The sequence below is a fragment of the Podarcis filfolensis genome (genome assembly GCF_964270895.1).
Source record: "Podarcis filfolensis genome assembly, chromosome: 2".
Lineage (NCBI taxonomy): Eukaryota > Metazoa > Chordata > Lepidosauria > Squamata > Lacertidae > Podarcis > Podarcis filfolensis.
The window spans coordinates 42,847,656-42,862,369 of record NC_139605.1 but is presented as its reverse complement, the minus strand read 5'-3'; the positions used below and the strand labels follow the sequence as shown (position 1 = coordinate 42,862,369).

Sequence of the window (14,714 nt, the reverse complement as noted above, 5' to 3'; positions counted from 1 at the left end):
ATTTTACCTGTGGATGGGTGCCGGTGCCACTTCTGAATGGGAGCACCACTCAGTTCCCATCTGCTGTTACTGACCGCCATCTCAATTTACCCAAAATGCAATGCTCTAGACTAAATCTATAGCTTTCAAAGATTTATAGGCTCAGCAGAACTTTATACAATAAAATTTTTATCCAACATAGCAACAAGATGGCAAGACCACAGTTATTCCCCTTTCTGTGACAGAATGGCCCTGTTAAAGCTTGCCACTTCTACTCATTAACTTCTGTTAATTGTGAGGTGAATACAGACTTATGAGTGTAGGTGAAACTTTTTGCATACTGCTCCCTCAAATCTTATTTGCACAGGAAGGAAAACTGAAGAGGCAGGAAGAATGAAAGGGACGCATCCTCACCAGAGCTTCTTCCTAGTCTGAGCAATTCATCTTACGAGTAAACACTCTGCTTACACTCCTGCTCCCCTTTCCTGTCTCCTGTCTTGGATTGTGACCTCTCTCTGACTTTAAAATATAATCCTATTTCTGGCTCATCTCTTTGCTCCTCAGCAACTCAAACTTCTGCCTTGTTCTAACTAGCTTCCTGACTCCTGATCTGCCTTCTCTGGAACTTAAACTTGTCTGTTTCAAACCGTGCCTTCATCGTCCTCCCATCTCTGCAGAACACCCATGCCGAGCTAAGGCCTGAATGACTGCTTACTTAATGACAGATGCATGTCTTTTCACTCCCTCACATGACAACCTGCACTGGGAAAAACCTCCTCATTTACACAACCTATAAAGGTACAAGGGCACTGCCCTCATTTCCACCTGGCCATTCTTTGGTATCATGCAGCTGTTACAGCAGCATGAAGTAAATTAATTAGACTGATAGAAACAGATGAAGGATCTGTCCTTTCTTTTGCACAACAGCTGCAACTGAGGGACGAATTCACAGGCACAGCTTGTTCTCCTGAGCAGATAAAACTAGGTAACAAAAGATGCAGAGGCAAAACAGGTGATCAGCAGCCTCACATATTTTATATATACATAGCTGAATTGCGTGACACTGAAGTGTAGGTAAGGAGGCCATACTGAGGGAGGGAGTTTCTTCATCTCTTCTGCCTTTCCTCTCCCCCACCATGTTTCGTTCGTCCCCACATGTAAAATTCCTATTGCCCCTTTTCTTTTGTATTCAGATTAAAATAATACTTTCAGTTCTTATGGAAGGTCCCTTGGAAAATATGAATGCAGCACAGAAGGACAGCCAGAATATGCAAGTGGCCTATAGCAGTTAGTTTTGCTATCTACTAAGAATGCTATAGCAGCATTTTTTTGATATGTAATGGAATACAACTATATTCACCTAAACAAAAAAAAAAAATTCATTTTTTCTTCTCATCATTTCTAACCAGTAGATTTGCCTCAAGTAATTAGATAAGGTACCATTCACAACTGAGTGAGCAGGTCATACCCCAAATAACAACAACCACCTTCTACAAATATCCAGACTGCACTAGTCATTATAAGAAAGGTTTCCCTGATTTACACCATAATGTGCTTCTTCGCAACACGTCAATTGCATGTGTTTTTCTGCACCACCTTTCCAGACCTTTCCAGACCTTTGTCTGTAAAGAAAAAGGGCTTTTCCATCAGAAATCAGTTTTGGAGCATATTTACTTGTTTATTTTTTTGCAACAGAACATTTCCAGAATATTTAGACAAATTAAAGCAACTCACCTGCAAATGCTGAGAGTTGTCTGTCATATTATCTTCACGTCTACGAACTTCTTCTAGCAACTGGGCATTCTTCTTCTTTTCCATTTGTTGATTGTGCTTCAGGTTTGCCACCTTCTTGTTTTGGTCCTTCATATGTCTAAGAATTGTATGCATAGGCCTGTTAATTCTAAAGGTCCAATTGACAGTTTTACAGTGCAAATGTATACATAATGGCACACGTCATTTGCATATTAGGTGCAGTTATCTAGCACATAAACTATACTGAACAGATGATAACTGAAAAAACAATTAGGTTGCACATGAAATGTCACTCTGGATGAAAAAAAGCTTACGAGTATCTCCGTTTCTTTACATTGATGCCTGTAGGTGTATGATATAAGATGAACGCATGAGGTGATTTTTTAAAAACAAAAACATGTCACTGTTTCTTTCAGTCAGGGGTGTTGTGAGACTGCTTGCCTTTCCCTCCCCTTCCTCCAAAAATCCAAAAACATCCTCATCTCTCTGCCTTCAGGGGCATTTCCCCCCTAAACTGACACTGTGACATCTCATTACTGGAATAATGTTCTCAGGACTATGCTGCAAATCCAAACCGGCTTTTCTATTTGCCTTTGTGCTTTGGGTGAGCTGGGCAACTGTGCTGTAGACTTGTTCTCAGAAGAATGAACTTGTTAATGAAATTTGCTGTTCCCTTTTAAAACCTCTTACTGATGTTTCACAGACAAATTTCTCTTGCTAAATGAAAAAAGCAATTCTGAAGATAAATGCTAACATATTTAAAACAAACCAAATTCATGCCAAACATTACCAGAATAACACTGTTAATAGAATTAAATGTGCTGTTCCTTTGCAATTTTAAACTGTAAAACTTATATTCTTCAACAAAGAAAAGCAATTGTTTGAAGTTATACGGCCAGCCATTGTCATGAAAGTCTGAAAAACTAATCTTAGGACAGAGTTACTACCTGCTTGGGTTCTTAGATATTAATTTATTTGACTTTCTCATGATTCTGAGGAATTTCCTTCTTCTTATCTATATAATAATAGTCATGTGCAAATTCCAAATGAGATCTACACACTAATCCTTTTTTGGCAAACTGAAAGGATATTTTCTAATGCCCATATGATCACTGGAAATTTTCCAGTATCTTCTGCACTAGACTCTGTAATAAGAAAATACTTAAGTTGCAATGCACATTGAGCTGATGTAGCAACTGATCCATCTTCTCATAATCTCAAAATGGGACCTAGATACTTACCATTTGCACTTAAAACCTTTTCTATGAACATCCACTAAATAGGAGCTTTATTATGTCTTAACATTGTTTTCATTGGAAAGCACTATCACATGGCAAAGTTTCACAGAACAGTCATCCAGGCACCACTGTTATATGAAAGCAAATGAGGAATCTACACTCTACCCTAAATTCTAGGGTAAAAGCTAGTAACAATTCAGATTATATAATTAAAACACAGTATCTGACCAGGAAACCAGTTACTACTCCATATCTACAATTATTTCTCAAGCTCTTAAAATGAAAGCTAGCAATTCATATTTTCTTACCATAGGAAAATTTGAATTAGAGTCTTCTTTATTCAGAAAAAAAGAGTGTGAGCAAAGGCAAGGCCACATAATATCATGATTAATTACATTGTGTTAATTTTCATCCTGTGGATTCATTTACATAATTTTAAAAATCTCTCCCCTTTGGCATTTCCAAGCCTTCCTCTTTACTGCAAGTGTCTCTAAATTGTCCTAAACTTCAGTAAGGTGGTCATTTCATGTGGCCTTCAGATCATGCCCTGGAGCATAAGTAACCCAGTTTGGTAAGTAAGACCATATAATGAGTTGCAAATGCAGTGTGCACAGTTCCTGACCTTCAGTACAATGGAGTCCGATGCACAGATTGTCCCAGTTTAATCATCACCTCTTCACAAAATATCTAACTGTGAAGCACTCTGGGTTGCTGAATATTAGCTGAAGTGAGTGGTTATAAGAATCTACTTCTGTCCACAGCACACATTGCAAAATACCAAGGTATTTTACAGCACCTGTTATTCTCTATTGCTGCAGCAGGCCCCACCATTGACCCATGCCCTAAGGCCCCCTTGACTGGTGTGTTTCAGTCAGTACTGTTGTAGCACCATGTCCGAGGTGCTCTGGAGCATTGCAGGAAATTTAAATAGCTGCTAAACACCATTATGGTGATCACTGTAGCAGCACGGCTCATGGGGGACACAGATGTAGATGGAGGCTCACAAGAGATCTCAATGCCAAGGATCCCTTTGAACCTGGAGTTTGGCCCTGTAAACTACGGTAGAGATATGCACTTCAACATAGGGTTGCCATATTTTTAAAAAAGTGAAAATCTGGACACAAAAGAGTTTTCGAGCTATTTTTAATGAAATTCGCCAAAATCTACACTTCTGACATGGGTTGTCATACGTCCGGATTTTCCTGGACATTTCAGCATTTTCCACCCAGATGCTGTTTGCAAGGGCCGAATACCGGCTATGTTCGAGAATTCTGGACACATGGCAACCCTATGTATTTGCCTTCTAAAGGACTACCTGTTGTGTTTTAATCATAGACAATATAACTAAGATAGCTAATTATTTGAGGAACATAGCAAATTCAATAACTCAATTTATGCCTATGAGGGAGCACTCAGAAGTCTACTTCATCATGAACACATATAAACTGATGGAAATATTTGCTAACACAGAAAATAAATGGATAACCATGCTCCCCAAGCTTAACTTAATTTCATAACTGTTCTTTCATTAACATGCAGGCATTGTGCAGATCTTGCTTAATATTTATGCTGAACATGTTGCTAGCCCATTCAGCTTGATTAGCTATAATTTAGAATATTCCCTGATGTGTTTTCTTAATCAGAAGGGCAGCATGCTGTTTTAATAGAAATGGAAACTAGCATGATGCAAATGCTGTTCGGTAGGAAGGCCACCAGAAAGTACAATAGGCCTACATTTTTTAGGATACCCTGGACAGCAATTTGTTAAGCTATCAGAGAACTTGATATGGGTGAAGTAATGCTGTAAGAATGCTATGTTTTCACCAGGGGAGATTCAGAGTAGAAGGTGAGAACTTAACAGCTTCATACTTTTTAAAGAAAGCAGTATTTACTAAAATGGGAAGAGAACTAAGAAGCATAATAAGGCATCATTCTGGAGAACGGGACTATGAACCAAAAGCAACAACTGTGCAGTGCAATTTCCCCATTAATTTCCTTTTCTGAAACCCTCAGCCCCAAAGTGACTGCTCTCTGAGCAAACTGTTAAGATTTAATGTATCCTGCTAGAATATTACTGGCATACAGCATTGTTGAAAAATGCTGTACTTCTGAGCTTCACTGTGCTATGACAACAAGAATCTGGCTCATCTTCAGTAATTTTTAAGACACTCATTGAATCACAGATTTATGAAAGATGCAAAGTAGGTCAAGATAAAGGAAGGATGGTATTCATTAGCCAAAGTATATAAATAAGGATAAGAACTATAAAAAGATTAAATAGACAGACAAGTATAAACATGGAAAAGATAAAGCCAAATAAACCAATAAATTGGGATGTAGAGATGCTGTGTAGGCTAGGCTCTTCGCCATGCGTTATGTTGGTATGGTTAGTCTGTTAACACTAGGACAAATGGGTGGAATAACCTCATCTAAGCATCACTTACTGCTATAGTCTTAGGTCAGTGTCTACCATAAACCAGGGGGGGGGGAGGCCTGAGTTTGCCAACATACTGAAAGCTTTTGTAGAAATGTAAAAGCACAAAAAACCAGCCAGTAAAACTTACTACCTTGCTGTTGTTAAAAGAAAACAATTCTTTGAAGCTGGCTAGAAACTGGAGTTTAAAAAAAAAAAATCAAACACAAAGACACAGCCCTGACCAGAAGCTAGAATGGGGGCGGGGATTTTCATTTTCATTACATGCTTAAACTATCATCATAAAAACACACTCAGATGTTCCCCAGTCCCCTCAGGCCTGCAGCCTAAATATTCACTTCTTTCAGAAATCCCTTTGTGATTCTAGCCCATGGGTAGGCAAACTAAGGCCCGGGGGCCAGATCCAGCCCAATCGCCTTCTAAATCCGGCCCGCTGACGGTCCGGGAATCAGCATGTTTTCACATGAGTAGAATGTGCCCTTCTATTTAAAATGCATCTCTGGGTTATTTGTGAGGCCTGCCTGGTGTTTTTACATGAGTAGAATGTGTGCTTTTATTTAAAATGCATCTCTGGGTTATTTGTGGGGCATAGGAATTCATTCATTTTTTTTTTTCAAAATATAGTCCGGCCCCCCACAAGGTCTGAGGGACAGTGGACCGGCCCCCTGCTGAAAAAGTTTGCTGTCCCCTGAATTAAAATACAAATGTTTTCTTAAAAGTATCCACATCCAATTTGGAATGATCAGAAGAAAGCTTAACTATCTTACTGTGAGGTACAACATGGACCCCTATACGCTAGGATAATGTTAATTTTCTCTTTATTTCTAGCTGCTTCGTTGCCTTGCATCTGCTGTTAACAGAAATCCAAGCCACTACGTTAAGTTCCCAACTTTAATTAGGTACCTTACTATGCTTGCCGAAAGCTAAGTGACATCAGCCAAAAGTAAGTAGTATTTCATAGTCAAAGTAGCATTTATCCATCTTGAAAAGTTAAAAATTATTTGCTTAAAAAAAACACCCACCTCCCAAATGCAGATATGCAAGACTCCTACACAAGGAAGAAGCAGAATTTATAATAGCTCCCTAAAGAATACTTTGCTTCCAATACTTTTCATCACATTAAACATTATTATGGTGGGACCAAGAGCCAGTTACCAAAATCTAGAAGTATGCCAGAAATCTTTGCATCTCACTGCCAATTTCATAACAGAAATATGCAACATTGTGTTTGAGCTACATGATGGGTTTTACGTATTCTCTGGTCCACAGCAATTTACACAAAATAAATCAACAACAGAAAAGTGTATAGAAATATATTTTGCTTGCAAATTAAGACTAAGTATTGGCTCCAACACTGTGCACAAGCAGGAGAGATTTCTACAGGTGGTGTGGTTCCTCTCTTTTCCCCTACACAGCCCCAACATCTGTTCTAAAGGACTGAGAGACCCTTTGGAACAAATTTTGGGGGTGCAAGAGGCACTATAGAGGAGAGGAGAGAAGGTGAAGTCCTGTTGTGCTAGTGGAAGTCCACCTGTGCAATACTGGATTAACCTAACAACTCTTAGCATTTTACAAAATGGAAACCATAGTAAAACAACTTCATTAAATATCTTTAATCACTTTAAGTAGATAAAAAAAGCATACTATGGAAGGTGCATATTGCCTGGTTGGTTGGTTGGTTGGTCGGTTTGACAATGTTTACAAATAGTGGTGTTGAGTTTCTTATTTTGTTTTTTAAAGGCAACACTCCCTTAATCTAAGATACATAATTATAGCTGATGACAAGGGTTTGTATTTTGGGTTTTTTTACTATGAGAGCTTCAGGTCTTCCTTGTAGTCCACAGACCAATCCATAAAACCCTACAGTAACAAAACTGCAGGTTTTCACTCACAGCATACATTTCATATAATATCATACAGAAGGATTGAAGAATTCAATTAGCTACTTCTCCTTGCTAATATTCTTAATGATATCCGAAGTTGATATGGATCAGAGTGAAAAAGAAAACTACAATCAGCACTGATGCAATTACCATCGGCAACTCTCATCTCTGAAAAGCTGATCATGGTTGTGTGAAAGCATACAATGCCAGATTAGGAATGTAAGGTATGAGCAACTGCATGGGTGTACCAGGAGGCATCCAATGGAGATGATGTTGCACTAATGGGGGACTTTGATTACCCTCAGATAGATGGGGTAAGTGCATGATCTAGTTACGACTAAGATGTAAAAACTCTAGATACCCTCAATGCCCTGGAACCAACCAAAGGGAAAGGGACACATGACTTAATCTTAAATGGTGCCCAGAACCTAATAATAATAATAATAATAAATTTTATTTATATCCCGCCCTCCCCAGCCGAAGCCGGGCTCAGGGCGGCTAACAACAATCAAATAGTCAAACAATCAAATAAACCAACATTCTAAAAATATTTCATTATAAAAATTAATTAAAATCAAGTTGATGGCAACCATTAAGCAAAACTCTGTGTAGGTTGCCAGAGGAGGGAGTCAGGCTGCGCCCTGACCAAAGGCAAGATATAAGTGCAAGATATAAGTGTTAATGCAAGTACAGTGGTACCTCGGGTTAAGTACTTAATTCGTTCCGGAGGTCTGTTCTTAACCTGAAACTGTTCTTAACCTGAAGCACCACTTTAGCTAATGGGGCCTGCTGCTGCCGCCATGCTGCCGGAGCACAATTTCTGTTCTCATCCTGAAGCAAAGTTCTTAACCTGAAGCACTCTTTCTGGATTAGCAGAGTCTGTAACCTGAAGCATCTGTAACCTGAAGGTACCACTGTAATCTAGAAAGGATGTAAAAAAGAATTAGAGGAGTACATCACTGAAACAAAATTCTTTAAACATGTTACAAAAAGGAAAATTGCTAATCCACAAGAAAATGCACTGTGACATTCAGAGATGAAAAATTAAGAATGAAAGGAAAGCGCCTGCTGGATCAGGCCAAACAGAAGGCAGCACCTTTGAGAAACTGCTCACATCACAGCACCCCAGCAGGGTCACCACTGGTAACTGTCCTAGGCCCTCCATAAACAAAGTCCAACCTAGCCCAGACAGCCACCATTTTTGTTTTCAAGAATGCTCTGCAAGATGACACAACTTTGGGACATTGTTGGCAGGGGAATGGCTGCCAACAGAAATGGCTTCATTAGATCTCCTCTCAACTGTCATGTTACATGGGGCCAGTCATTCCATCGGACTGCCTCAACGGGAGAAAGAGAAATAGAGCTCACTCCATCAGCTCTGCTGGAGGCCAAGCTCCATCAGACACCTCCTGCCTCTAAACTGTGCCAGCTGGTCAATATAGGAACTGCTTAGAAACTGGTGTCTTGAGTCCCTTTTTCCTTGTGTGCTGTGTGTGAGTTTTAGATCGTAACCCTGCGGATAGGGAGTGTATTCTTTTGATTTCATGTAAGCCTCTCTGGGAGTCTTTCTGTCTGAGGAGCAGGGCACAAATGATGTGAATGAATTGAATGAAACAATTTTAAAATTGGAATGTTAAGTGAATGGCTATACTGTGGTACCTCGGGTTAAGAACTTAATTCATTCTGGAGGTCTGTTCTTAACCTGAAACTGTTCTTAACCTGAAGCACCACTTTAGCTAATGGGGCCTCTCACTGCTGCCGCGCCGCTGCTGCTGTGCGATTTCTGTTCTCATCCTGAAGCAAAGTTCTTAACCCGAGGTACTATTTCTGGGTTAGCAGAGTCTGTAACCTGAAGCGTCTGTAACCTGAAGCGTCTGTAACCTGAGGTACCACTACAATATAAAGTAGTCTGGGTCTGAGTTCTGGGAGAAGAGACAAATGTTATAAAAGCCTGAAATTTATATGGAAGTTCAACCAGCGTTTGAACTGACCAGGTCACTGTCCTACTTGGCCACTGTAAAAATTTACTTGACTGTTGAAACAGCATGCAGAAAGGAGCCCTGTGATGCCCAGAGCTACAATTAAGAGGCTTATTCTTGCCTCTTACAAAGCTTTTATTTTTAATTTTGAGTTTAGAATTCTTATCTGCTTATCAGATCTAGTTTTATGGAACATATGACAGCAAAAGCTTGTTACTCATAGAGCAACAAGACTGAAACCTGTAATCAGCCATCTGCATCGTGTCCTTTATTCCATTTTATAGCACTATAAATTTTGTCTAAGCCTGAAACATGCAAAAAAAAACTTAAGATTGTCTGCTTTTAAGAGGAAGTGACTCAAAAGGACCCACCAGAAACAACACTTGCACATGCAATTCTTTTAGGTTAACTTCATGTTTTATTTCAAAATGCAAGCAACAATATTTCAACAGCTTTTTTGTTGCCCTATTAAGATAATGAGTCTTTGTCAAGCATTTTCTTCTTTTTATAAAAAGGTATAATAATACAAGGTGGTGGGAACTACACTCCTCTGATTTGGCTAGCTTCCTCCCCTATTTCATAAATCAAGTGGGTAGAAAATCTCCTTTAACCCTAAAGTCACTGTGGAGAAATCATAGGGGTATATCCAACAAAGTAATCCCATTGATGAAATGGGATTGTGCAACTTCCCCTCTCTCTTCTTTCCCTGTGTGCCCCACAGATCAGCTCTAAGAAATCATACTTGTTGATCTGAGTAGGTACAGAAGAAAGAAGCTGAAATCTACATTCTCTTAATTTTTCTATTTTGGATTATATCCCAATTTTAGTCCTGCTCAAAAAGTAACCTTTTAAAATTAATGGTCATAAATGACTTGGGCCCCTTATTTATAATGAGTCTAATCTGGGGTACATACCCTCCAACATTTCTCTGATGAAAACAGGGACATCCCATTCCATAATGATAAAGTTACTCTGTGCAGCTTCCAACATATATAAAAACATAATAAAACAATAAACATGGGGGGGGACCCTTCCCTATACAGGTTTGCGTTCAGACGGCTCACGGGTCAAATAACTCCATTTGTTGTTGTTTTGTTGTTTAGACGTTTCCAACTCTTCGTGACCCCATGGACCAGAGCACGCCAGGCACTCCTGTCTTCCACTGCCTCCCGCAGTTTGCTCAAACTCATGCTGGTAGCCAACCATCTTGTCCTCTGTCGTCCCCTTCTCCTTGTGCCCTCCATCTTTCCCAACATCAGGGTCTTTTCCAGGGAGTCTTCTCTTCTCATGAGGTGGCCAAAGTATTGGAGCCTCAGCTTCAGGATCTGTCCTTCCAGTGAGCACTCAGGGCTGATTTCCTTAAGAATGGAGAGATTTGATCTTCTTGCAGTCCATGGGACTCTCAAGAGTCTCCTCCAGCACCATAATGCAAAAGCATCAATTCTTCAGTGATCAGCCTTCTCTATGGTCCAGCTCTCACTTCCATATTTTACTACTGGAAAAACCATAGCTTTAACTATACAGACCTTTGTCAGCAAGGTGATGTCTACCCTCAAACATTTCTCAAACGAAAATAGGGACGTCCTAAGAAAAAATGGGATCAAATCAGAAACCAGGACAGCTTCTCTAAATCAGGGACATCCCTGGAAAATAGGGACACTTGGAGGGTCTGGGGGTAAAATTTAGTTGAATGCAACAATTTGTCTTTAGAATTCATTTTCTAAGCTGCTGTTGCTTCCAGTCTGATGGTAATGGAGAATGCAGAATCGAGAAAAGTAAAGAACACTGGTTCTGCACCTGATAGTCCATCTGGTTCTTTGTTGTTACATATTCTTGGTCCAGTCTGAAACTGAGAATCTGTACTAAGAATATGGGCCTTATAGACAGATGGAACTGTCAGCACCTTCAGGGATTTATGGAATCAATTCCAAATGTGTTCACATACTATGAATCGTTTTGGGTGGGATGGTAACTTGGAGACATGTAGGAGGAGTCCAGCTTGGGATTACAGCACAACATCAAGTATTTGTCCTGCCTATTTTTACTAATAAGAATGCAGGAAGCTGCCTTACACCCCAGTATTGTCTACACTGACTGGCAGCAGCTTTCGGGGGGTGTGTGGTTTAGACAGAAATCTTTCACAGCCTTTATCAAGTTTGGAACTGAGACCTTTTGTACGGCAAGCAAGCAAGTTCTCTGCTGCTGAGCTATGTGAAGGAAATAAGCAGCTATCCTGTCTTTAAAAGACATCTGAAGGCAGCCCTGTTTAGGGAAGTTTTTAATATTTAATGCTGTATTGTTTTTAACACTTGATTGGGAGCAGCCCAGAGTGGCTGGGGAAACTCAGCCAGATGGGCGGGGTATAAGTAATTATTATTATTATTATTATTATTATTATTATTATTATTATTACAACATGTACTTCGGTTAGGGTTGCCATATTTCAAAAAGTGAAAATCCGGGCACAAAAGTTCTTGAGGTTTCTTTTTTGCAAAATTTTGAACTATTTTAAAGGAAATTCACCAGAAGCTACACTTCCAACATGGCTTGCCGGACATCCAGATTTTCCCGGACATTTCAGCTATTTCCTCCCAAATGCTGTTTACAAAGGCCAAATCCCAGTTATGTCCGAGGAATTCAGGATGCTTGGCAGCCCTAAGTTCAGTACGGCAAAGGACGACAGTCACAAATAGCTTAATCTGAGTAAGAAACATGTGTGCATGTTATCTCTGTGATGGCTATAGCATTGATATTCTCTGAGTGACAGTTACTGTGAATGTTTCATTTTGTACATGGAAACTTTTTGAATGGTGCTTCCAGCTGCTTCTGGAACCGTCAAACTATTAGAAAAAACGGGGGGAAATGTCCAATGTGACATTTAAAACTCTTTTAGACCTTGGCTTGCACATCTCATTGAGTTTTACTTGCCCACAGAAATGATTAGGCAGACCAGCAGCACAGGCTCACCATGAAACAGCTGGTACCAACTACTCTGCTGGTATTTACTATTCTGATGGAACAGGCTCTTACACTGTCCTAAGAGAGTATTGTACTGCTGCATCATACATAACTACTAGTTTTACCTTTCACTATAGTCTCTCAACTCTAAGCTTCTAACCTGAGATCTTGGCTTTATCTCTTGAAGGAGAGGGGTCTCAGCCGCTGGCAGTCTCACACAAAGTCCCTTTGACCACTTGTACTCTCAACCCTTGCCCCTCTTGACTGATAAAAGCTAGCAGGGAGGGCACAGCTGGTTAAGCCAGGAAGGTGGTTAATGCCTCCTTGTGTGAGAGAGTGGTCCCTGCTTCCTTGAAGGAGGCAGCAGTAAAACCATGCTTCGAGAAACCCTCCCTGGATTCAGAAACTTTAAGTATTGGCCAGTTGCCAGTCTTCCTTTCTTGGCCATTGGTTCTTGAGCAGGTGGTCATGGACTAGATCTAGGCACTCTTGAAGGAAACTGATTTTCTAGATCCATTTCAATCAGGGTTTAAGCCCAGTTTTGGCACAGAAACGGCTTTGGTATGATGACCTCTGTCAGGGAAGTGTGTCCCTGTTAATTCTCTTCAACCTCTCAGTGTCTTTTGATACCATTGACCATGGTACAGTGGTACCTCAGGTTACATACGCTTCAGGTTACATACGCTTCAGGTTACAAACTCCGCTAACCCGGAAATAGTCCTTCAGGTTAAGAACTTTGCTTCAGGATGAGAACAGAAACCAGGCTCTGGCAGTGCCGCAGCAGGAGGAGGCCCCATTAGCTAAAGTGGTGCTTCAGGTTAAGAACAGTTTCAGGTTAAGAACGGACCTCCAGAACAAATTAAGTACTTAACCCGAGGTACCACTGTATTCTTCTAGAATGTTTATCCAAGTTAAGGGTGGGTGGCTCCAAGTTAAGGGTGGGTGGCTCCAAGTTAAGGGTGGGTGGTTCTGGTCCTACCTGGATAGTCATTTCCAAAGGCTGATGTTTGGGGAGTGCACTTTGGCCCTGTGGAGCCTCCAATGTGGTGCTAATCAGAATTCAAATTTATCCCCTATGCTGTTTAACATCTACATGAAACCGATGAGTGGGGTCATCCAGAGGTTTGGAGAACATTGTCAGCAATATGCTGATGACACACAGCTTTGTTTCTCCTTGACATCTGCAGGTGTGGCAGTGGATGTGCAGTTCCCCCCTCTGAATCACAGGCAAAACAATTTCCTTTCACCTAATAGACACACAAGGTCTTTCCAGATGATCATCTGAAGCAGCTTCAGTCTACAGAATACTACCACATAAATATATAACTTAGTTTTCTTTTGAGTTACAGTCAAAGACTTCAGGTTTTTATAATCAGAGAAATGCAGACTAGAAATTCTGCTACAGCTCTAAGTCAAATAAATGTGCCCCTAGGCCTGTCTGATACTTGGAATTCTGCCAACAAATAAAAACATTAGATAACCAAAATTATCCACCTGGGAAGCATATGCAAAAAGATAGACTCCTTCTTTTATTTCACTCCAAAGATTACAAAACTCTGGATGATTTGTGAAAAGGCATGCTTTTGTCTAGGTTTTTCTGTCAATGGAAGACAGCTGCTCCAGGTAAAAACCAGCAGTCTGAGGTACAAAAGTCACTAGCTTAGAAAGGTTCACAAAGCTGCCCTGCTCCACAGAAGGATTAAATTAGCCCACACCATGAATTTCCAAACTACAGATTAACTCACATAATGAAGTTTATGCGCACATCTTATTAATGCTGTTATCTCTTTCAAAGTCTTTTGATGCCATGAAGTTTTGGTACAGAATTTGAAGAAAGCATTTGGGGGGCCATGCATAGTCATGCCCACCCTGGCAGGAAAGGTTAAGAATAAATTCAGACGTTATTGGTTCTTCGGACCAACTAATGTGGGTAATGTGAAATGCAATCAGAGCGAGTTGCAGCCCCTTCTTATATGAGCAAGACAGGCAGGCAACCAAAAATCTCTTTTCACAAAAGATCTTTTGTGACATTGTTCACATAATTTTTTTATTTGTCCAGTAGCACCTTATAGACTAACTAAGTTTGTTCTGGTATAAGCTTCCGTGTGCATGCACACTTCTTCATATATTTTTATTCATTAGCTTGCTCTATCTAGTAGGATGGTGAAGGAAACTGCTCATTTCCCCCCATGAAACATTCATAAAGATAAGCTGTGTTCTCATCCTTATTCATCACAGAAACATGAAATTAAGCACTATCTACATATATAAACCATATCAATCCACAGCTTGCCTTGCAATGTTATTCTAGTCTAGGGATTCACTATGTAGTCTAGGCAGAAAGAAGAACCACCATTAAGTTGACCAATAAGGTTGTTTACTACAATAAGTGTTCTAAAGAGGCTACTCCAGAACTAGACATTTCTAGCACTTATAAATTTTATGTTCCCCATTGCAAATTAATATTCACAGTTGGCAATGACTAAAACTC

The 14,714-nt window shown here is 40.1% G+C and overlaps 1 protein-coding gene across 12 annotated transcripts in view; it reads right to left on the bottom strand.

Annotated features, from left to right (window-relative positions):
• ERC2 (ELKS/RAB6-interacting/CAST family member 2) overlaps positions 1-14,714 on the bottom strand; it is a 512,280-nt gene that overhangs the window by 251,433 nt on the left and 246,133 nt on the right. For all 12 annotated transcript variants that reach the window (XM_083602952.1, XM_083602957.1, XM_083602950.1 and 9 more), the window contains one exon: positions 1,714-1,849. In XM_083602952.1, coding sequence (XP_083459078.1) covers positions 1,714-1,849 — 136 coding nt within the window. The remainder of the gene's footprint in view (positions 1-1,713; positions 1,850-14,714) is intronic.